At 41.0% G+C, this 22,749-nt stretch overlaps 2 protein-coding genes across 4 annotated transcripts; one reads left to right on the forward strand and one right to left on the reverse strand.

Annotated features, from left to right (window-relative positions):
• Positions 1-22: 22 nt before the first annotated feature.
• GLT8D1 (glycosyltransferase 8 domain containing 1) lies at positions 23-20,338 on the reverse strand. Of its 3 annotated transcripts, none has more exons than XM_037798011.1 (10): positions 19,871-20,338; positions 17,307-17,357; positions 17,120-17,218; positions 14,314-14,527; positions 2,053-2,167; positions 1,753-1,837; positions 1,487-1,599; positions 941-1,107; positions 730-842; positions 23-557 (listed from the first exon to the last, which is right to left on the reverse strand). In XM_037798011.1, exons 2-10 carry the CDS (start codon positions 17,320-17,322, stop codon positions 367-369), a joined length of 1,113 nt encoding a protein of 370 aa, XP_037653939.1. In that variant the 5' UTR covers positions 17,323-17,357; positions 19,871-20,338; the 3' UTR covers positions 23-366. The 3 variants fall into 3 exon arrangements, with proteins under 3 accessions (XP_037653939.1, XP_037653930.1, XP_037653947.1); XM_037798002.1 differs by lacking the exon at positions 19,871-20,338 and adding an exon at positions 18,966-19,669; XM_037798019.1 differs by lacking the exon at positions 19,871-20,338 and adding an exon at positions 18,057-18,151.
• On the forward strand, positions 20,162-22,159 carry SPCS1 (signal peptidase complex subunit 1). Its single transcript, XM_037798048.1, has 4 exons — positions 20,162-20,589; positions 20,953-21,012; positions 21,086-21,172; positions 21,678-22,159. The coding sequence occupies exons 1-4, from the start codon at positions 20,260-20,262 to the stop codon at positions 21,801-21,803; spliced, it is 603 nt and encodes a 200-aa protein (XP_037653976.1). The 5' UTR covers positions 20,162-20,259; the 3' UTR covers positions 21,804-22,159.
• The last annotated feature ends 590 nt before the right edge of the window (positions 22,160-22,749 follow it).

Below are 22,749 nucleotides of genomic sequence, written 5' to 3' on the forward strand. Positions count from 1 at the left end.
GAAGCAAAAAATCAGTAATTAATAAATTGAAAAACATAGGTTTCATTTTATTTACATATTTACAGATTATTCAGGCCACAGGTTACAAAATTAAAACCAAGCAGCAATTTTTGAGCTAGCTATACCAGGTAGTTGTATCAATCCATTCATCCAGTGGTAAGAAAACACTTGGTAAGACAAGTGGAGACATTTATAGTTGATCTGAGAGGCTGATTGCCAGACTGTGCATAGGGCTTGTTGTCTTTACCCAGCCAAAGCATTCTCTTTTTCCATGGGTTGCTAGAGATAAGCGTGGGAGCCTAGCACTTGTGTTACTGTGCACACATATCTTCTAGGATTTCCTGAGAAATGCTAGTCATTTAAATTCTATTTTGTATTTGAGAGTTCCATGTGTCTTCGAATTAGGCTGAATTTGCCTGTTGGATCTGGAATATACCATTTTTCCCAAACATCAGAATATGAAGCAGTTCTTCCCCATGGTTTAAAGTGCCCGTTCCAATGGAGTAACTTGGCAGCCTTTACAAACTGAGGGGAATATCGTTTTCCAGCACTGGAGCCTTACCATTGAGAGAAAAAATCATTGTACCAGTCAGTCACAAGACAATGCAAGATCAGAGTGCAAAAAACTTAAGAGAAACAGTGGATATACCCCATCCCTGAAGCTAATCCTTTATAGACAGTTATAAATTCTTCATTAGCGTAGACCTTTGGCTACTTATTTCTACTTACCAAGGTGGCGGACATTCCACATAGGGTCAATGGTGGAGTGCTGTTGATAAAATACGATCAGTAGAGGTGGCGTTGTGATGCAGCCAGCCAATGTTCTGCTATACAATCCCTCTCTTGGTGGGACAGATAACAATGTAAGCTGTTAGTCAAGACTGCTAAGTTTGAGGGTTGAAATATAAGAGTTTTCACATCTAGACCACTATATACTTACTCTACATTGAGTTTCATCCATTTTTCCAGCTGGTTAGTAATATTCTGTCTTTTCCACTCTGTCAGGTTAGCAACAAAAACTCCAGGATTAAATGAGCAGGTGCTGGCTTTCATGGAAAGCTTACGAATCCTTTCCTTTTTATAGTCGAGATAGCCAATGTAAGTGTACTAAAAACACAAATGAGATATATAATGTTTACCATTTCACATGGGATAGAATTTTACAGCCAGTGAAGGGAAAAAAGTTAGAACTGCCTAAGATATAAATTATTAGCAAAAGCCTCTACATAAAGCAAATAAAAGTGACATTGGGATGCCTAGTTAGAGGAATAGGGTAGGAACCTAGATTTCAATATCAAACCAAATGTTCAAGTAGTTGTATTGTCAAGTTCATGAACTAAATCTAAGGAAAGCAGGCTTGGGTTTAGGGATAGAATAGGGAAATGTAAAAGGCAGAGAGAAAAGTTGCCTGAATTTGCCACTGTTTTCTGCTAACCCACATTATGAAGAGTGGGAGTGTGCACAGTGAATCCAATAAGTAACTTACCTGATTTCCTGCTCCTCGGATCACAACTTTAGAAGAAGTTGAATCACAATCTTCTGAAAATGCAGCTGCATGTCCTGGCTTTAATGGTGTATTGTAAAGGGCAAAAATATCACCTGAAATAGGGTGTGAGATTTTCATTTCCAGTTACCTCAGGATTCCCTGTTCTTCCCACTTCTTCCTACAAGGTGACCTTTCATAGGATACCATAAAGAAAATGACCACTACAGCTTGTACTCTGGATGGAGAACAGTGATATTCTTTGGTACCTTGTACAATTACATCATCATCCATATATATGACCTTCTTTGCGCTGGGAACCAGAATTGGCAAATAGAACCTCGCGAAGGTTAACTGTAAACAAGGAAACAACAGACATTGGCATAGTATAGGTCAGTGGCTGTCCTTTTATTTACATAGAAATTCCCAGCATGCTCTCTGGATCTATGCATGAGAAGACAGCCAAAGTTCTCTTAGAACTGCCCAGGCTTGGTTCCCAAGGAACTGTGCACAGGTATTCCAATCATTTTCTAATAATTCTTCCAAGTACAAAGTTGTATGGAACTCACTGGTTTTACGGATTCCCCCTGGTCAGGATTCTTTACTTTCCCTTCCAGAAGTTTGGTGTCAAAGTTTATAATTTTGTACCTGATGTTTTTCAAGGAGCCACTGTTGAGCCAGGACCTGATGAAGGCAAAGCACCAAATTTAAATAATGTCCCCAAACCAAAGCCTTGCCTTTGTGCCTTCCAATAAAGGTATGGTGTAAGAAACTAAGGACCAAAGATGACACCCAGCCAGTGTCTTCTGAACCCTTTCACCACCTCTGAGCCTTGGTTTCTCATCTGAAGTGCCACCAAAGTGCCTCCCTGAACCAATTCTATAGTTCTGCATACTGCTCACATCAGACTCACACTTAGGATCATTCCTGCAACACTGAAACTGCTGGAGAGAGACTAGAATTGAGAACATCCCAAAGTTGGTATTCAGCTTCATTTCCTTAATACACACTGATGACTCAGCGATTCCCTCACCTGAGTTGAAGGGACTGCCCAGAGAAAACCCAGCGTACTCTCAAGACTATGTTTTTCCTACGTCCATTTCAAATCAGCATTTTGTGGACCCTTAAATGTTATTTCTGCAGTCTATTTTAATGCCATGTATTCTGGTTTGCTAATGCTGCCATTATGCAAAATACCAGAAATGGACTGGCTTTCATAAAGGGGTTTATTGGTTACAAAGTTACAGTCTTAAGGTCATAAAAGTGTTCAAGCTAAGGTGTCAACAACAGGGTACCTTCACAGAATGGCCAATGGCATCTGGAAAACCTCTGTTGTCTGGGAAGGTATGGGGCCGGCGTCTTCTTTTGCTCCCAGGTTGTGTTTCCAAATGGCTTTCTCCCAGGACATTACTCTAGGCCTCTGGGGATGATCTCTTAGTTTCTCCCAGGCAAACGCTGGAGTAGCAAAAGTCTACTTTCAATGACCGTCTTCAAAATATCTCTGTTGGCTGCAGCACTGAGCTGTCTGAGCATTTATAGGGCTCCAGTGATTTAATTAAGACGCATGCTGAATGGGTGGGGACACACCTCCATGGAAATAAAGTTAATATTCACAGTCATATGTGGTACTTTAGATTATTTCCATGGAGGTGTGGCCCCGCCCATTCAAGTGTAGGTCTTGATTAGTTTACTGGAGTTCTTTAAAAAGAGCTGACATAGGCCCAGACACCCCAAGAGCAGCTGAGAGACTTTTGGAGAGACACTTAATGATGCTTCGAGATGTTTGGAGATGCTAGCCCAGAGTTTGCTCCCGAGAAGCTAAGAGAGGACCCCAACCCTTTATATGCATAGGGGCTAAAGAAGCTGAGAGAGATGAATACAGAGACATTCTGGAGAAAGCCATTTTGAAATGCAACCCAGGAACAAAGGACAAGCAGATGCCAGCCACGCGCCTTCCCAGCTGACAGAGGTGTTCCAGAAACCACTGACCATTCTTCAGAGAACGTATTCTCTTGTTAATGCCTTAGTTTGGACACTTTTATGGGCTCAGAACTGTAAATCTGTCACCTAATAAATCCCCTTTATAAAAGCAAATCCGGAGAGGAACCTAAGATGGCGGCTAGGCAAGACGGCAAAAAAACACCTCCGTGAAAAATATTAGATAAAAACCAGAAAGTGACCCAGAACACCAGTTCCAGCGATGCACCAGCCGGACAAGGTCTGCTAAATCCACAGGGACCATGCAATTGGTGAAACCGGGAGTCTGTGTTCTGAAATGAGTGAGTGAGCTGGCTGAAAGTCTGGTGGCTGCGTTGCGGTGTGGGGAAACCGTGGATTGGCATTTGGAGACAGATTAGTTCTTTAAAAAAAAAAAAAAAAAAAAAAAAGCCCGGGAGTGGCTGCAGATATGACAGGGAGAACCGCACAGTGAAGCATGGCAGGAGCGGGCTGTACCAACGCCTCAGTGTCTGGTGTGGAGGATAGCCCTTCCCACACCCGCTGCTGATTGTCCCAGGGCCAGGGGGGGCAGAGGGGAGCCAAAAGGAGAAAGAAACCACACCCCTTGCAGCCATATCCCTGGTGGGCTGGGGACGCTTCTGCCCAGGCCAGACCCACAGCCCAGAGCCGCGCCAAGAAACCCAGTGTGATGGGGAGTGTTTCCCACAGCACCGTGCACACGCCACAATATTGGCCGTGGGCAGTGGCCTTTAGTGCACCCACAGCTAACTGTCCCAGAGCTGGGAAGGCAGAGCTGTGCGAAAAGGGGGAAATTAACACGTCCCATTCAACCATCTTGACATCAGGCTGGGAACACCCCTGCACGGCCCGGTGGCTTCCCTGGAGGGCTGATGTGCACTTGTGACATGGCACAGCCTTCCCTTAGCAGAGGTCCTGGAAGAGCACAGCTGAGAAGGGGGACCTGCTCAGAAATCCCAGGGACCCTACACCAATACCAAGGACTTGTGGGTCAGCAGCAGAGACAATCTGTGGCAAGACTGAAATGAAGTCTTAAACTCTTGCATCAGCCTTAAATCTCCGGGAACACCTGGGAGATTTGATTATTAAAGCTGCCCTGCCTCCCTAACCACCCAGACACATGCCCCACATTCAGGGCAGATAGCACCAACAATACACCCAAACTTAGCACACCAATTGAACCCCACAAGAATCAGAGCCCCACACACCACAAAGACAAAGTTGGGGAGAACTGACTTGGGGGGAATAGGTGACTCGTGGACGCCATCTTCTGGTTAGTTAGAGAAAGTGTTTTCCACGAAGCTGTAGATCTGATAAATTAGAGATAAGGACTTCAACTGGTCTACAAACCCTAAAAGAACCCTATCAAGTTCAGCAAATGCCACGAGGCCAAAAACAACAGAAAATTATAAAGCATATGAAAAAACCAGACGATATGGATAACCCAAGCCCAAGCACCCAAATCAAAAGACCAGAAGAGACACACCTAGAGCAGCTACTCAAAGAACTAAAGATGAACAATGAGACCATAGTACGGGATATGAAGGAAATCAAGAAGACCCTAGAAGAGCATAAAGAAGACATTGCAAGACTAAATAAAAAAATGGATGATCTTATGGAAATTAAAGAAACTGTTGACCAAATTAAAAAGATTCTGGACACTCATAGTACAAGACTAGAGGAAGTTGAACAACGAATCAGTGACCTGGAAGATGACAGAATGGAAAATGAAAGCATAAAAGAAAGAATGGGGAAAAAAATTGAAAAACTCGAAATGGACCTCAGGGATATGATAGATAATATGAAACGTCCGAATATAAGACTCATTGGTGTCCCAGAAGGGGAAGAAAAGGGTAAAGGTCTAGGAAGAGTATTCAAAGAAATTGTTGGGGAAAACTTCCCAAATCTTCTAAACAACATAAATACACAAATCATAAATGCTCAGCGAACTCCAAATAGAATAAATCCAAATAAACCCACTCCGAGACATATACTGATCACACTGTCAAACATAGAAGAGAAGGAGCAAGTTCTGAAAGCAGCAAGAGAAAAGCAATTCACCACATACAAAGGAAACAGCATAAGACTAAGTAGTGACTACTCAGCAGCCACCATGGAGGCAAGAAGGCAGTGGCACGATATATTTAAAATTCTGAGTGAGAGGAATTTCCAGCCAAGAATACTTTATCCAGCAAAGCTCTCCTTCAAATTTGAGGGAGAGCTTAAATTTTTCACAGACAAAGAAATGCTGAGAGAATTTGCTAACAAGAGACCTGCCCTACTGGAGATACTAAAGGGAGCCCTACAGACAGAGAAACAAAGACAGGACAGAGAGACTTGGAGAAAGGTTCAGTACTAAAGAGATTCGATATGGGTACAATAAAGGATATTAATAGAGAGAGGGAAAAATATGGCAAACATAATCCAAAGGATAAGATGGCCGATTCAAGAAATGCCTTCACGGTTTTAACGTTGAATGTAAATGGATTAAACTCCCCAATTAAAAGATATAGATTCGCAGAATGGATCAAAAAAAATGAACCATCAATATGTTGCATACAAGAGACTCATCTTAGACACAGGGACACAAAGAAACTGAAAGTGAAAGGATGGAAAAAAATATTTCATGCAAGCTACAGCCAAAAGAAAGCAGGTGTAGCAATATTAATCTCAGATAAAATAGACTTCAAATGCAGGGATGTTTTGAGAGACAAAGAAGGCCACTACATACTAATAAAAGGGGCAATTCAGCAAGAAGAAATAACAATCGTAAATGTCTATGCACCCAATCAAGGTGCCACAAAATACATGAGAGAAACATTGGCAAAACTAAAGGAAGCAATTGAAGTTTCCACAATAATTGTGGGAGACTTCAACACATCACTCTCTCCTATAGATAGATCAACCAGACAGAAGACCAATAAGGAAATTGAAAACCTAAACAATCTGATAAATGAATTAGATTTAACAGACATCTACAGGACATTACATCCCAAATCACCAGGATACACATACTTTTCTAGTGCTCACGGAACTTTCTCCAGAATAGATCATATGCTGGGACATAAAACAAGCCTCAATAAATTTAAAAAGATTGAAATTATTCAAAGCACATTCTCTGACCACAATGGAATACAATTAGAAGTCAATAACCATCAGAGACTTAGAAAATTCACAAATACCTGGAGGTTAAACAACACACTCCTAAACAATCAGTGGGTTAAAGAAGAAATAGCAAGAGAAATTGCTAAATATATAGAGACGAATGAAAATGAGAACACAACATACCAAAACCTATGGGATGCAGCAAAAGCAGTGCTAAGGGGGAAATTTATAGCACTAAACGCATATATTAAAAAGGAAGAAAGAGCCAAAATCAAAGAACTAATGGATCAACTGAAGAAGCTAGAAAATGAACAGCAAACCAATCCTAAACCAAGTACAAGAAAAGAAATCACAAGGATTAAAGCAGAAATAAATGACATAGAGAACAAAAAAACAATAGAAAGGATAAATATCACCAAAAGTTGGTTCTTTGAGAAGATCAACAAGATTGACAAGCCCCTAGCTAGACTGACAAAATCAAAAAGAGAGAAGACCCATATAAACAAAATAATGAATGAAAAAGGTGACATAACTGCAGATCCTGAAGAAATTAAAAAAATTATAAGAGGATATTATGAACAACTGTATGGCAACAAACTGGATAATGTAGAAGAAATGGACAATTTCCTGGAAACATATGAACAACCTAGACTGACTAGAGAAGAAACAGAAGACTTCAACCAACCCATCACAAGCAAAGAGATCCAATCAGTCATCAAAAATCTTCCCACAAATAAATGCCCAGGGCCAGATGGCTTCACAGGGGAATTCTACCAAACTTTTCAGAAAGAACTGACACCAATCTTACTCAAACTCTTTCAAAACATTGAAAAAAATGGAACACTACCTAACTCATTTTATGAAGCTAACATCAATCTAATACCAAAACCAGGCAAAGATGCTACAAAAAAGGAAAACTACCGGCCAATCTCCCTAATGAATATAGATGCAAAAATCCTCAACAAAATACTTGCAAATCGAATCCAAAGACACATTAAAAAAATCATACACCATGACCAAGTGGGGTTCATTCCAGGCATGCAAGGATGGTTCAACATAAGAAAAACAATCAATGTATTACAACACATTAAAAACTCGAAAGGGAAAAATCAATTGATCATCTCAATAGATGCTGAAAAAGCATTTGACAAAATCCAACATCCCTTTTTGATAAAAACACTTCAAAAGGTAGGAATTGAAGGAAACTTCCTCAACATGATAAAGAGCATATATGAAAAACCCACAGCCAGCATAGTACTCAATGGTGAGAGACTGAAAGCCTTCCCTCTAAGATCAGGAACAAGACAAGGATGCCCGCTGTCACCACTGTTATTCAACATTGTGCTGGAAGTGCTAGCCAGGGCAATCCGGCAAGACAAAGAAATAAAAGGCATCCAAATTGGAAAAGAAGAAGTAAAACTGTCATTGTTTGCAGATGATATGATCTTATATCTAGAAAACCCTGAGAAATCAACGATACACCTACTAGAGCTAATAAACAAATTTAGCAAAGTAGCGGGATACAAGATTAATGCACATAAGTCAGTAATGTTTCTATATGCTAGAAATGAACAAACTGAGGAGACACTCAAGAAAAAGATACCATTTTCAATAGCAACTAAAAAAATCAAGTACCTAGGAATAAACTTAACCAAAGATGTCAAAGACCTATACAAAGAAAACTACATAACTCTACTAAAAGAAATAGAAGGGGACCTTAAAAGATGGAAAAATATTCCATGTTCATGGATAGGAAGGCTAAATGTCATTAAGATGTCAATTCTACCCAAACTCATCTACAGATTCAATGCAATCCCAATCAAAATTCCAACAACCTACTTTGCAGACTTGGAAAAGCTAGTTATCAAATTTATTTGGAAAGGGAAGATGCCTCGAATTGCTAAAGACACTCTAAAAAAGAAAAACGAAGTGGGAGGACTTACACTCCCTGACTTTGAAGCTTATTATAAAGCCACAGTTGCCAAAACAGCATGGTACTGGCACAAAGATAGACATATAGATCAACGGAATCGAATTGAGAATTCAGAGATAGACCCTCAGATCTATGGCCGACTGATCTTTGATAAGGCCCCTAAAGTCACCGAACTGAGCCATAATGGTCTTTTCAACAAATGGGGCTGGGAGAGTTGGATATCCATATCCAAAAGAATGAAAGAGGACCCCTACCTCACCCCCTACACAAAAATTAACTCAAAATGGACCAAAGATCTCAATATAAAAGAAAGTACCATTAAACTCCTAGAAGATAATGTAGGAAAACATCTTCAAGACCTTGTATTAGGAGGCCACTTCCTAGACTTTACACCCAAAGCACAAGCAACAAAAGAGAAAATAGATAAATGGGAACTCCTCAAGCTTAGAAGTTTCTGCACCTCAAAGGAATTTCTCAAAAAGGTAAAGAGGCAGCCAACTCAATGGGAAAAAATTTTTGGAAACCATGTATCTGACAAAAGACTGGTATCTTGCATATACAAAGAAATCCTACAACTCAATGACAATAGTACAGACAGCCCAATTATAAAATGGGCAAAAGATATGAAAAGACAGTTCTCTGAATAGGAAATACAAATGGCCAAGAAACACATGAAAAAATGTTCAGCTTCACTAGCTATTAGAGAGATGCAAATTAAGACCACAATGAGATACCATCTAACACCGGTTAGAATGGCTGCCATTAAACAAACAGGAAACTACAAATGCTGGAGGGGATGTGGAGAAATTGGAACTCTTATTCATTGTTGGTGTGACTGTATAATGGTTCAGCCACTCTGGAAGTCAGTCTGGCAGTTCCTTAGAAAACTAGATATAGAGCTACCATTCGATCCAGCGATTGCACTTCTCGGTATATACCCGGAAGATCGGAAAGCAGTGACACGAACAGATATCTGCACGCCAATGTTCATAGCAGCATTATTCACAATTGCCAAGAGATGGAAACAACCCAAATGTCCTTCAACAGATGAGTGGATAAATAAAATGTGGTATATACACACGATGGAATACTACGCGGCAGTAAGAAGGAACGATCTGGTGAAACATATGACAACACGGATGAACCTTGAAGACATAATGCTGAGCGAAATAAGCCATGCACAAAAAGAGAAATATTATATGCTACCACTAATGTGAACTTTGAAAAATGTAAAACAAATGGTTTATAATGTAGAATGTAGGGGAACTAGCAGTAGAGAGCAATTAAGGAAGGGGGAACAATAATCCAAGAAGAACAGATAAGCTATTTAACGTTCTGGGGATGCCCAGAAATGACTATGGTCTGTTAATTTCTGATGGATGTAGTAGGAACAAGTTCACTGAAATGTTGCTATATTATGTAACTTTCTTGGGGTAAATTAGGAACATGTTGGAAGTTAAGCAGTTATCTTAGGTTAGTTGTCTTTTTCTTACTCCCTTGCTATGGTCTCTTTGAAATGTTTTTTTATTGTATGTTTGTTTTCTTTTTAACTTTTTTTTTCATACAGTTGATTTGAAAAAAGAAGGGAAAGTTAAAAAAAAAAAAAAAGAAAAGAAAAAAGACAAACAAGGAAAAAAAAAAAAAAAGATGTAGTGCCCCCTTGAGGAGCCTGTGGAGAATGCAGGGGTATTCGCCTACCCCACCTCCATGGTTGCTAACATGACCACAGACATAGGGGACTGGTGGTTTGATGGGTTGAGCCCTCTACCATAAGTTTTACCCTTGGGAAGACGGCTGCTGCAAAGGAGAGGCTAGGCCTCCCTGTATTTGTGCCTAAGAGTCTCCTCCTGAATGCCTCTTTGTTGCTCAGATGTGGCCCTCTCTCTCTGGCTAAGCCAACTTGAAAGGTGAAATCACTGCCCTCCCCCCTACGTGGGATCAGACACCCAGGGAAGTGAATCTCCCTGGCAACGTGGAATATGACTCCCGGGGAGGAATGTAGACCCGGCATCGTGGGATGGAGAACATCTTCTTGACCAAAAGGGGGATGTGAAAGGAAATGAAATAAGCTTCAGTGGCAGAGAGATTCCAAAACGAGCCGAGAGATCACTCTGGTGGGCACTCTTACGCACACTTTAGACAACCTTTTTTAGGTTCTAAAGAATTGGGGTAGCTGGTGGTGGATACCTGAAACTATTAAACTACAACCCAGAACCCATGAATCTCGAAGACAGTTGTATAAAAATGTAGCTTATGAGGGGTGACAGTGGGATTGGGAATGCCATAAGGACCAAACTCCACTTTGTCTAGTTTATGGATGGATGTGTAGAAAAGTAGGGGAAGCAAACAAACAGACAAAGGTACCTAGTGTTCTTTTTTACTTCAATTGCTCTTTTTCACTCTAATTATTATTCTTGTTATTTTTGTGTGTGTGCTAATGAAGGTGTCAGGGATTGATTTAGGTGATGAATGTACAACTATGTAATGGTACTGTAAACAATCGAAAGTACAATTTGTTTTGTATGACTGCGTGGTATGTGAATATATCTCAATAAAATGATGATTAAAAAAAAAAAACAAAAAACCAGACGGTATGGAGAACCCAAACCCAAACACCCAAATCAAAAGATCAGAAGAGACACAGTACTTGGCGCAGTTAATCAAAGAACTAAAGACAAACAACGAGAGCATGGCACAGGATATAAAGGACATGAAGAAGAGCATGGCACAGGATATAAAGGACATAAAGAATACCCTAGAAGAGCATAAAAAAGAAATTGCAAGATTAAATTAAAAAATAGAAGATCTTATGGAAATAAAAGAAACTGCTGGCCAAATTAAAGAGACTCTGGATACTCATAAGATTAGAGGAAGCCGAACAACGACTCAGCCTCCTTGAGGACCACAGAATGGAAAATGAAAGAACAAAAGAAAGAATGGAGAAAAAAATCGAAAAAATTGAAATGGACCTCAGGGATATGATAGATAAAATAAAATGTCCAAATTTAAGACTCACTGGTGTCCCAGAAGGGGAAGAGAAGGGTAAAGGTCTAGAAAGAGTATTCAAAGAAATTGTTGGGGAAAACTTCCTAAACCTTCTACATAATATAAATACACAAAGCATAAATGCCCAGTGAACTCCAAATAGAATAAATCCAAATAAACCCACTCCAAGACATATTCTGATCAGACTGTCAAATACTGAAGAGAAGGAGCCAGTTCTGAAAGCAGCAAGAGAAAAGCAACTCACCACATACAAAGTCACTACATAAGACTAAGTAGTGACTACTCAGAGGCCACCATGGAGGCGAGAAGGCAGTGGCATGACATGTTTAAAATTCTGAGAAAGAAAAATTTCCAACCAAGAATACTTTATCCAGCAAAACTCTCCTTCAAATTTGAGGGAGAGCTTAAATTTTTCACAGACGAACAAATGCTGAGAGATTTTGCTAATAAAAGACCTACCCTACTTCAGATACTAAAGGGAGCCCTACCGACAGAGAAACAAAGAAAGGAGAGAGAGATATAGAGCAATTTAACAGACATATATAGAACATTACATCCCAGGTCACTGGGACACACATTCTTCTCTAGTGATCACGGATCTTTCTCCAGAATGGACCGTATGCTGGGACATAAAACAAGCCTCAATAAATTAAAAAAAAATTGAATTTGTTCAAAGCACATTCTCTGACCACAATGGAATACAAATAGAAGTCAATAACCATCAGAGACTTGGAGAATTCACAAACACCTGGAGGGTAAAAATGAGGGGGAGATGAAAACATTCCTGGATGATCAAAAGCTGAGGGACTTCATCACCAGTAGATCAGTCCTGTAAGAAATGCTAAAGGGAGTTGAGCAGGCTGAAAGGAAGGGACACTGAACAATTGACTGAAACCACATTAAGAAATAAAGATTTCCAGTAAAGATTACATGGTAAATATAAATAACAATACTACTGTATTTTTAATTCGTAACTCCACTATTTACTTCCTACAGGATCTAAAATACATAAACTGTAATGGTAAATTAGTGGTTTTGGACTCAATGTAAAATAAGTAATTTTTGAAAAGAACTACATAAAGGTGGGGGAATGGAGGAGTATAGGAATATAGTTTATGTGTCCTATTAAAGTTAGGTTGGTATCAAAGAAAAACAAAATTGCTATAGATTTAAGATGTTAAATTTAAGCCCCACGGTAAAAAAGTATCAGAGAATATGACCATAGAGATGAAAAGTAGAGTATGGGTTAAGAGAAATGGGGGAAGGGGCAATGGAGAGTTAAGAAATGAGTGTAGGGTTTCTGTCTGGGGTGAAGGGAAATTTCTAGTAATGGACAGTGGGAAAGTGATAGCATTGCAACATTCTAAATGTGATTAATCCCACTAATGGAATACTAGGGAGGGGGTGGAATGGGAAGATTTAGGCTGAATATATGTTTCCACAATTGAGGAAAAAAAAAAAGTCTAAATAGATGACAATTAAATGCCAAGGATGATCCTGGATGGGATCGGAGGATGGAGGAGAGGAGGCTCAAAGAGACACACATGGGCCATAAAAAAAGAAAAAAAGGAAATAGAGACTGTAAGCTTTGTATCAATGTTGAATTTCTTAAGCTTCTTAGCTGCGCTTAATGGGATTGCATAAAAGAATGTTCTTATTCATGGGAATTGTATATGTGAATTATATTGTTTGTTCAAGGATGTGTGCAGCTTGCTCCCATATGTTCAGAAGACAGAGCAATAGATGATGGATGATCGATAGGGAGGGAGGGAGGGACGGAAAGAAAGAAATGGTGCTGTGACAGGATGTTAAAGTTGGTGGATCGAGGTATCGGGGGAGAGGGGTCAGGGTATGCTGGAGTTCTGTGTATGGGCTTTGTATTGTTTTTGCAGCTGTTCCTGTAAGTCTGAATTTATTTCAAAAAAAAAAAAAGCCAATCCATTTCTGATATTTTGCATACTGGCAGCATTAGCAAACCAGAACAGATGGTTCTGAGGTTTTTTTAAATAAGGAAAGATACTGCATAATTCCCCCCATACTGAAAACATTGCCCTCACTGATCATGAACCCTGAAGAAAGCTATAAGAACAGAATGTTTTAAAACTATGACAGCCTTTTAACCTGTTGGACAAACTGTTTCTTGACACAGTTAAACTCTGTAACTCTTATTCCAAAGCATTTTCAAAACATGGATGAGACTGTCTATCAGATTAGGTTTCTATTTATCACAACAATTATCATAGCAAAGACCATTTACTGAGGGATTACTTGTGGTAGATGTATATTTTCTCATTACGTCACATGGCAGTCCTCTCAGCTGGATATTTTCACCTAATATTTTTAGATGAGGAAATGGGCTCAGAGGGTTTAATGTTCCCCTATTATTCAGTTTGTGGGCCAGGATTTGGATCAGAGACTGTTTAAAACTTCACTCCACTACTTTGTCATTCCTCCCAAGTCCCTTTCTTTGAGAAGTCAGAACTACTCCAAGCGGATGTCCATAAGATGTGAGCTTGTGCCAGGATATATAAATCAACACAATGCTTCCTTCATTGAGAAATTCTTATTATCAAAAAATTATCAGCTTAACTTAACAACATGCATAGTGACACAGTTGATTTACATTCTGCCACAAGCTCCTTATAATGTTTCTCATGACATAAAATCACATGGGAAAAACATACTATGTGGTATAAACTTAACTGCTTAGAAAAAATATATGCATACAGAAGAAACAGTTCCTGAACTGACAACCAGACTGCTCTAGCCCATCCTCTGGAAGCAGAATCATCAGGCAAGCAGAGCTCACCGGAGATGGTCCACTGTGTCGTTGAGTGTGACAATGTAGAAAATCACACTGGAGCGAGTGTTGTGCTGAATGCTGTTCATGGCTGCAATGGCCCCCCCAAGCCTGTCCTCAGATGCAGCAATGACCACAGGAATCTCCTCTTGTTTCCCATTTTCCACATGGCGGGGAGCATTTGGGACAAAGTCTATAGGCTGAAGCCTCACAATTCCTGAATCTGTAAAGAAGATACACAAGGAAGGCAATGATGCAAACAATCTGATGAGCTTTTGATAGCCCAAGGAATGAAAAGAGGGAAGATGAGGATTATGGTCCTGGTTTACCTTGTTCTCAACCCCATTCAGACATGAAGCATAGCCCAGAAAGCATGTTTTCTTACATCTAACCAAGCTTTTGGAAAAGTGGAAGACATTTTTAAAAACATGCTGACAAAAGGAGAGTCTAAACTTGCATGTAATGGTGCTTAACAGTCTCCCCCTGAGTACCTCTTTGTTGCTCAGATGTGGCCCTCTCTCTCTCTAACTGAGCCATCTCGACAGATGAACTCGCTGCCCTCCCCACTACGTGGGACCCAACTCCCAGGGTTGTAAATCTCCCTGGCAATGCAGAATATGACTCCCGGGGATGAATGTGGACCTGGCATCGTGGGACTGAGAGTATCTTCTTGACCAAAAAGGGGATGCAAAATGAGACGAAATAGTTTCAGTGGCTGAGAGATTTCAAATGGAGTCGAGAGGTCACTCTGGTGGACATTCTTATGCACTACATAGATAACACCTCTTAGGTTTTAATGTATTGGAATAGCTAGAAGTAAATACCTGAAACTACCAAACTCCAACCCAGCAGTCTGGACTCCTGAAGACAATTATATAATAATGTAGATTACAAGGGGTGACAGTGTGATTGTGAAGACCTTGTGGATCATACCCCCTTTATCTAGTGTATGGATGAGTAGAAAAATGGGGATAAAAACTAAAGGACAAATGGGGTGGGATGGGGGGATGACATGGGTGTTCTTTTTTCACTTTTATTTTTTATTCTTGTTCTGGTTCTTTCTGATGTAAGGAAAATGTTCAGAGATAGATTGTGGTGATGAACGCATAACTATGTTATCATACTGTGGACAGTGGATTGTATACCATGGATGATTGTATGGTGTGTGAATGTATTTCAATAAAACTGAATTTAATAAAAAAAAAAAAAAAACATGCTGACAGCACTCTGATAACACTACTGGTGGGAATATAACAGAACCTTTCTGGAATGTGTTTTGGCAATTTGTATACAGAGCCTTAACCAGGCACATGGCCTTTGACGGAATAATTCCCCTTGCTGCCCCTCTTAAAGACAAAAATCTGAAATGTAGCCAACAGTCACATTTTTATTTGTAATTGTAAAAACCCAGAAACAGACTAAATCAGTGTTTTTCAAATCATGAATTGTGTTCCATAAACAAGTATGAAATCAATTTAGTAGGTCACAAACAGAATTTGAATAGGAAAACAGTTCCTGGATTGGAATAGAAAATATCAGTGCTTTGCATACGGCAAATGCTGTAAGTATTGTTCTATGACCCTTTTTGCCTTTTACAATATATTCATTCATGTGTTTACTCATTGATTCAATACTGAACACCTACTGTGTGCCAGACACAAATCCCTACCATAATGGAGGGTAGACAGATAATAAACAAATAGACACTTATGTGTCTGTCCTGTATGTAATGCACTTATTGTGGGATCACCATCAAAAAAAGTTTGCATTGTACTAAAGGATGGTTTTTCCTGTGGAAATGTTTAAGTAAACTATATGGCATTAAAATTATATAGGAAGAGTTTTTACTATCATAGTGACATAATTACATGGAAAGATATGCCATGTGCAGTTTAGGTGTACTGTAATCTCAACTGTGTGAAATATACTCAGAAAAAAAGACTGGAAGAAACTAAACCAAAATTTTAATAACAGTGAACTCTAGGTGATGAAATCATTCATTCAACTAATATTTACTGAGCACCTCCTGTATACCAGCCACCATTCAGAGATAAAGCAGGGACAAAACCCTCATGGAGCCTGAATGCTATTCCCATTTTTTATAAATTTTCCCACCAGGAACATGCATTACTTAAGACATATGCATACATATACATGCACACATTGTAAAACATGCTATGCTATCAGTACTCAGTGAAAGCCAGGAAAAGCTGTTATTCTCTTCCTGCTCTGGCAACTATGGTAGATGGTAATCCAAAAATGATTTTTGACAAACACCCTGAAGCCTCACACCCCTCAATACCAAGGCAGAGCAGTATGAAGAACTAATTTAAAATAATTGGCAATGACATTACACAGTAAAGTGATTCTTTTGATCAGTTGACAAGGTTTTACGGTTCTGTTTTACTGATGCAGTTTCACAGGTTAAAGGAAAGTAACAGGTAAAGGAAGGTAAAGAGACTGACACTCCAGTGAAGACAGCAGGCAACAAACGCAAGCCTACTTCGCCTGCCCAGCTGAAGTGTGAGCGGATGGCAGCCCACAGAGGCTCCCTGACTGCTTTAGCTTTGGTGAGAAGGAATCTTGTCAGATCAAACCCTTGGCAAACAACTGCACAAGAGGGAGAAGAAAAATGGGGGGTGCTGCGAGAGCACAGTTGAGTACCCAGCACACCTTTTCCTAGAATCATTAACAGCTTTTTCAGGCTAAGAAAAAAACTTTTTTTCCTTTACCACAGTAATGTAACTTAGGATGTGGGACACACAGAACTCCAGGTCCTCAACAGGTGCGAAGGTATTTGTAAAGGTTCCCATACCTGAAATCTCATTCCTTAGCAAACTACTCAGGCCAAGGAAGTTACGGTGCAAAATCAGTAAGAAGAGAGCCACGGCCAGGACCAGGATGACAATGTTTACTGAAACACAGAGGGGGAAAATCCTGCATTACATCTCTTTACCTTTTGACCAGGTGTAAAAACAACACAACTTGTGTAAAGGGCATACCTTTACGGAATGACATCTTTCTCTTCTGTCTTATATAAGCATTAGTTAACCCTACAAAACAAAAACAAATTCTCAAAGTCTGTCAAGTACATGAGAATGGCCATCAAAATGCCTAAATACTTTTTATTCAGTAGAAACAAGTTCATATGGTATTTTCTGCCAGGAATTCATTTTGAATTAACAGTTTCCAAGAACTTAAAATTTAAGATCTGAATTCACAACTTTTTTTATGGTAGTTGTAACAATAAAATACTTCCAAATAACTTGGAGAAATACATAGCCTTAGAACTAACTGTACAAGAACCAGCCTGTCATTCATCATATGCCAAGAGATGAACTGCAAAAGAAATTCTCCTGAGAGAAAGGAATACATGAAGTCTAACCACTACAGAAACACTCTCCTAATGAATTTTTACTTAAAATTGCTAGTTAAATTAGCTATGGACTCAGTTGTCTATGACCAAGCTACCTGAGGTCTTGCCCTTATGGGTACAAAAACATCCCTGTTCCAAGTTGTATCCCATTCAGCTTTACAAGGTCCCCAGAAAAAGAAATCCACTTGAGAAAACTACAAAGCTACACAAAAGAAACGTATTTACAGAAATTCGCAAAACTATAAAGCTACACAAAAGAAACGTATTTACAGAAATTCAGAGTCCAATCTTGCTACCAAAACTTTAAAGTGCTATTCTCCAAAATTAAAAACCTGCTAAAAGAAAAAATGAACTACTTCTAGGAGCTTCATCTCACCTTTTCTGCTTTCCCTCCTGTTACTGTGAATCAAGTGATCCCATGAAAGGCCATTCCACTGGTGCTCTGCATGATATCCTGTAACTGTTTCCTTGCTGCAGCATCAACATCTTTCCCTCTGCCAGATCACACCCATCAGAATACTATCATGTTCTTGCAGTTAATTAAAAAAAAAAACAAAAAGGTGCTTCCCTTCACACACATCCCCAGTTGACCTACAGACCCATGTCCCTGCTCCCCTCATTATAAAAGGATTTAAAGTCTCTGGCTCCACTTTTCTTCCCATTCTCTCTTTAGCCTCCTTCAGATTTCTGTCCCTACTGCTCCATTCAAATTACTCTCATCAAGGTCACCAAAGATGAAGCTCATCTTTCTGTCAGCCTCTTACTCATTCCCTCAGCTATAATCAGCAGAGTTGACCACCCCCTACTCAATCATGAAATTATCTCATTCGTTTCTTTATTTCTATCTCCTCTGACTAGAATGTAAGCTCCATGAGAACAGGGACTCCAATGAAAGTTTACTAAAGTATCCCAACACCAAAAAACCGTGCCTGGCAAATGTTAACAGGTATACGATACTTATCGAAAAATCTTGCTAATCTAGGAGCAAAGTTGGTTCTCATCTCAGAAAGGGAATGCAATCTTTAGTAATCATCAAAACAAATTCAAACAGGAAAATTATGGATTCCAATGGAGTTCTCTCAAATGCAACAGACAATTTCCTTTTCCATCCTTTCTTCATAGCTAAAATGCTGTAAAGTCTCCATAGCAACTGCCCCCTATGAAGTGCATTTAGAGGGGCAATATAGGGACATGTCTTTATATACAGGACATTTAGAAAGTCTGTTCAAACACAGCAAGAAATACATATGTAGCATCACAAGAGACAATATAAACTCCATCCCACCCTTCCTGGTTTCTGTCCTCTCCATGTGCTGGCTCTTTATGAGATCACAAAACACAAATGTGTCTTCATTTTAGTCTGGTCTCTGCCATGCTGAAAGATCTAAAGGCATTAAGAACATAAATTAACTTTCTCCCACCTCTTCATCTAGCTAGTTCTTATTTGGCTTTCAGGAGTCAAGGGCCCCTCCCCTAATTCCCACATCTCCTGGGCTGTCCTACCCCAGGGCTAATCCAGCTGTCAAGTATTTCTGTGGTTACATGGCTGTCTCTTTTCACACAGCTGGGCTCCAAGAAAGGAAGGGCATGGTCTTGGACAAAACTGAATAATCTGCCCATGCCTAGCACAGAGAAAGTGCCGTGAATATCTGCTGACTGCATGAATGATGGCAGGCAGCCACACACCACCCTGCTCTGGTGGCTAACCCTGCCATGGCATCCAGAAGAGTCCTGAGAGCCAACTGGGACCCACGGGCCCGAGCTCCGAGAACGGTTTTCGTCTGAAACGTGGGCATTATGCCTAGCTCACGGTAACCGAGGAGGGGCTAAACTTTTGAAATATACACCAGCCGCGCGCGAGACAAAGCCAAACTTTAGATGATGTCTATCCGGAGAATCCAGCCCGGGTCTGTGAGGGGCCCGTGAAGCCAGCGAGCATGCTGGTGGGCAGAGTTCGGAATACCAAAGGGTGGGGGCTCTCGGTTTGGAGGCAAGGGACTCTTTCTTTTGAGGATGTGGCCTAGCCCGCCCCCCCCCCCCCCCAATCTTGGGACGTCAACAGGACCCCTTACTCTCAGGGGTAATAGAGAGGTCGTGTGACGCTCCGGGAATTCCCCCAAGTCCGGAGAGATCCCGTTTCAGGTCTTCAGCAAGCCATGCCGCTCAGAGGTTAGTCGCCGCAGCCCTTACCTGCAGTCGGAGGAGCAGCCGCCGCCCGCGCCCCGGCCCGCCCCGCCAGCTCAGCGCCCGCACCGCAGGCCCCGGGACTCGGCCCACCGCCAGGCCGCCCGCGTCCCCTGCACTCCCGGCCGAACCCTACTGCCTTCTCGCTCCGCGGCCACCGCACAGTCCCGCAACCTCGTCAGCTGGTCGCTCTGACCCCGAAACAGTGGCGCCGAGCAGGCGCCGCCGGGCAGCCCCGTCGCCGGGGTCCTTGCCGAGAAAGCCCGTCGCCTTGGAGACGCGACGCGCTCCAGCAGCCGTTAAACCGCGAGGCGCGGCAGAGGTCAGTTTGGAAGTCCCGGGTCGCAGCTCTCGACATCCAACGGCATTGACGACGAGGTCATCACGGTCGCGCGATGCCTTGGCCGGGATGCAGCTGCCCCGGCACTAAACACCTACCGGTGGCACGCCGAACTGTATCCAACTCGCAAGGCGCACGTCGCCTAAAGATGGCGCGAGGCGGGGCCACAAGCTGGCCGAGCCCGGCTGAGACATCCGCTTCCGGGGCCACGGCTATTGCGCTGCCCGGCTCAGTAGGCTGGCCAGACGACACGCAGATCCACACTGCGGCCCCGACTCTCTCTGAAACGCGACCGCCCTCGCCCTCCCGCCCGCCTCTTGCGCTCTGCGGCGCGTCTCGCCGGCCAGACATGCTGGAGCATCTGGGCTCTCTGCCCACGCAAATGGTGAGGGCGCGGCACCACCAGGCCCTGGGATCCCCGCGCGCCCCTCCCGAGCCTGGCCGCTTCGCATCCCTTGTCGGAGCACTGACCCGCTACAGCGAATTTCCCGGCCCGAAAGGTTACCTTCCACCCTGTTCCCCGATTGTGCCTTCTGGGTCCGCTTCTGTCTTCCTGCGAGGATCCCTTGCCCATGCTCTGTTAGGATCCTTCACTTCCTCCGACAAACTAAGAATTGGGTTCCTTGCCCAGGTCCTCGGGGAAGCACCTAATGTTGGGGTTGCTCTGTGCCAAAGTTACAAGACCAGGGCAGGAGTTGTATTTCCTCTGTGGTGGACTAAGTCCTGCCTTACTCTCTTTCACCTCTAGGATTACAAGGGCCAGAAGCTAGCTGAACAGATGTTTCAGGGAATTATTCTTTTTTCTGCAGTAAGTATTGCTTTTGAATTTAATTTTTTTTTTCCTAGCGTGACTGTATTTAATATACTCTGTTTGTCTCTAGATAGTTGGATTTATCTACGGGTACGTGGCTGAACAGTTCGGATGGACTGTCTATATAGTAATGGCCGGATTTGCTTTTTCTTGTTTGGTAAGAAACTTGTGAATATTCGGGTGTTAGAGGCAACTTCAGTTTTCTGAATTGAGTTGGTTTGGTTGGAGCCTTTAGTTGAGAACCAGTGCCAGCTTTTTCTCATCGTTTCCCATCAGTGCTTCCCCTTGCTATCATTGGAAAAATAGATGACATAAAGTGTCAGATGGTGTGTGCTGCAAAAAAAAAAAAAAATAAAGCTTATTTCCCTTGGCAGTAGTCTTAGGGTGAAAGCCAGCAGGAATTTCTCATCATCCTCACATTGCTCCTCACCTTTCTTTCAGCCCTTAAAGCCATACTTGTAAATGGTGAGGTTTGTTCCCATCATTTTACAGTATCTTGTATGAGCCATGGCAGAGTTTTCATTGTATTAACAGTTTTTTGGTGGTGGTAGTGGTGATTTTTACTTTTAGCGTAAGAGTCATCTGGGAACCAGACATTATACATAATCTCTTTTAAACTTTCAGTGAATCTAATTGATGCATTTCTCTCTGTTCTGGCCCAGCTGACACTTCCTCCATGGCCCATCTATCGCCGACATCCCCTCAAGTGGTTACCTGTTCAAGATTCAGGAACAGAAGACAAGAAACCAGGAGATAGAAAAATTAAGAGGCATTCTAAAAATAATTGATTGGGGCTTTCAATGGTTCAGCACCTGCTTTTGTTTCTTGTGAGAGGTGCTAAATTCCTTTCATACCCAAAACATGAGCTAAAACCACCTATGCTCTTACAGCAGCTGTGTGTAGACTTAAGTCTCTTAATATTTCATTTCTAACCCAGTTGGGTTTTGATTTACAACCGTGTTTGATCCTCTCTTCATAATTTTGCTCAGAATTGGAGAACAGAAAGTACAAGTATGCAAAGTTTCTTTTCAACTCTACATAAATATTAAGAATAAATGCCTCATAAATAGTACAATTTAACTATCAAAGTTTTATAATTCATTATGACTAATAAAACTGTTTTAAATTAAAACTCAGCACAAGACTTTGTCTACAGGGTTTTTTTTTCATTGTTCTGCAAGCATGACTATTAGTAAAAACCAAAGTTAAAAGCTTCGCTGCCCTGAAATTGTCAATGAGTACCATTTCTATTGGAGCTGTAAGTTACAAATATATGTCTTAACAACAGCAAGTACCTATGAAAAAAATAATGTAAATTTGTGGTAACATAATACTTTGGTACCACTGAAATAAGGCTGTTATGCCAAAAACATTTAACCATGGCTTGCTTGAAGTAGAACAAAGAGAAAGCCCATAAAGCTGTAAATTCTGTTTAAACTTTCCAGAGGGTTAAAGAAGAAAAATGTATTAAAGGTATTATCTTGTAAAAGGGGTGGGAGAGGAAGAATTATTATAGGTAATATTATATTTCTTAACACCAGTATACAGTATGAGTTTTACTTAAAAAAAAAAAAAAAAGATAAGAAAAATTAAGAAGGCAGAAATAAGACCAAGCATATCATTAAGTATAATAAATGTGATTAAAGTTAGGCACTCCCAGATGGCATTAAAAATTCAGTTACCTGAAGTTCTCAAAATGACACTCAAAGGCAGAAGCAAGCAGAAAGGAGGGAT

Source organism: Choloepus didactylus, chromosome 1, assembly GCF_015220235.1.
Source record: "Choloepus didactylus isolate mChoDid1 chromosome 1, mChoDid1.pri, whole genome shotgun sequence".
Taxonomy (NCBI): Eukaryota; Metazoa; Chordata; class Mammalia; order Pilosa; family Megalonychidae; genus Choloepus; species Choloepus didactylus.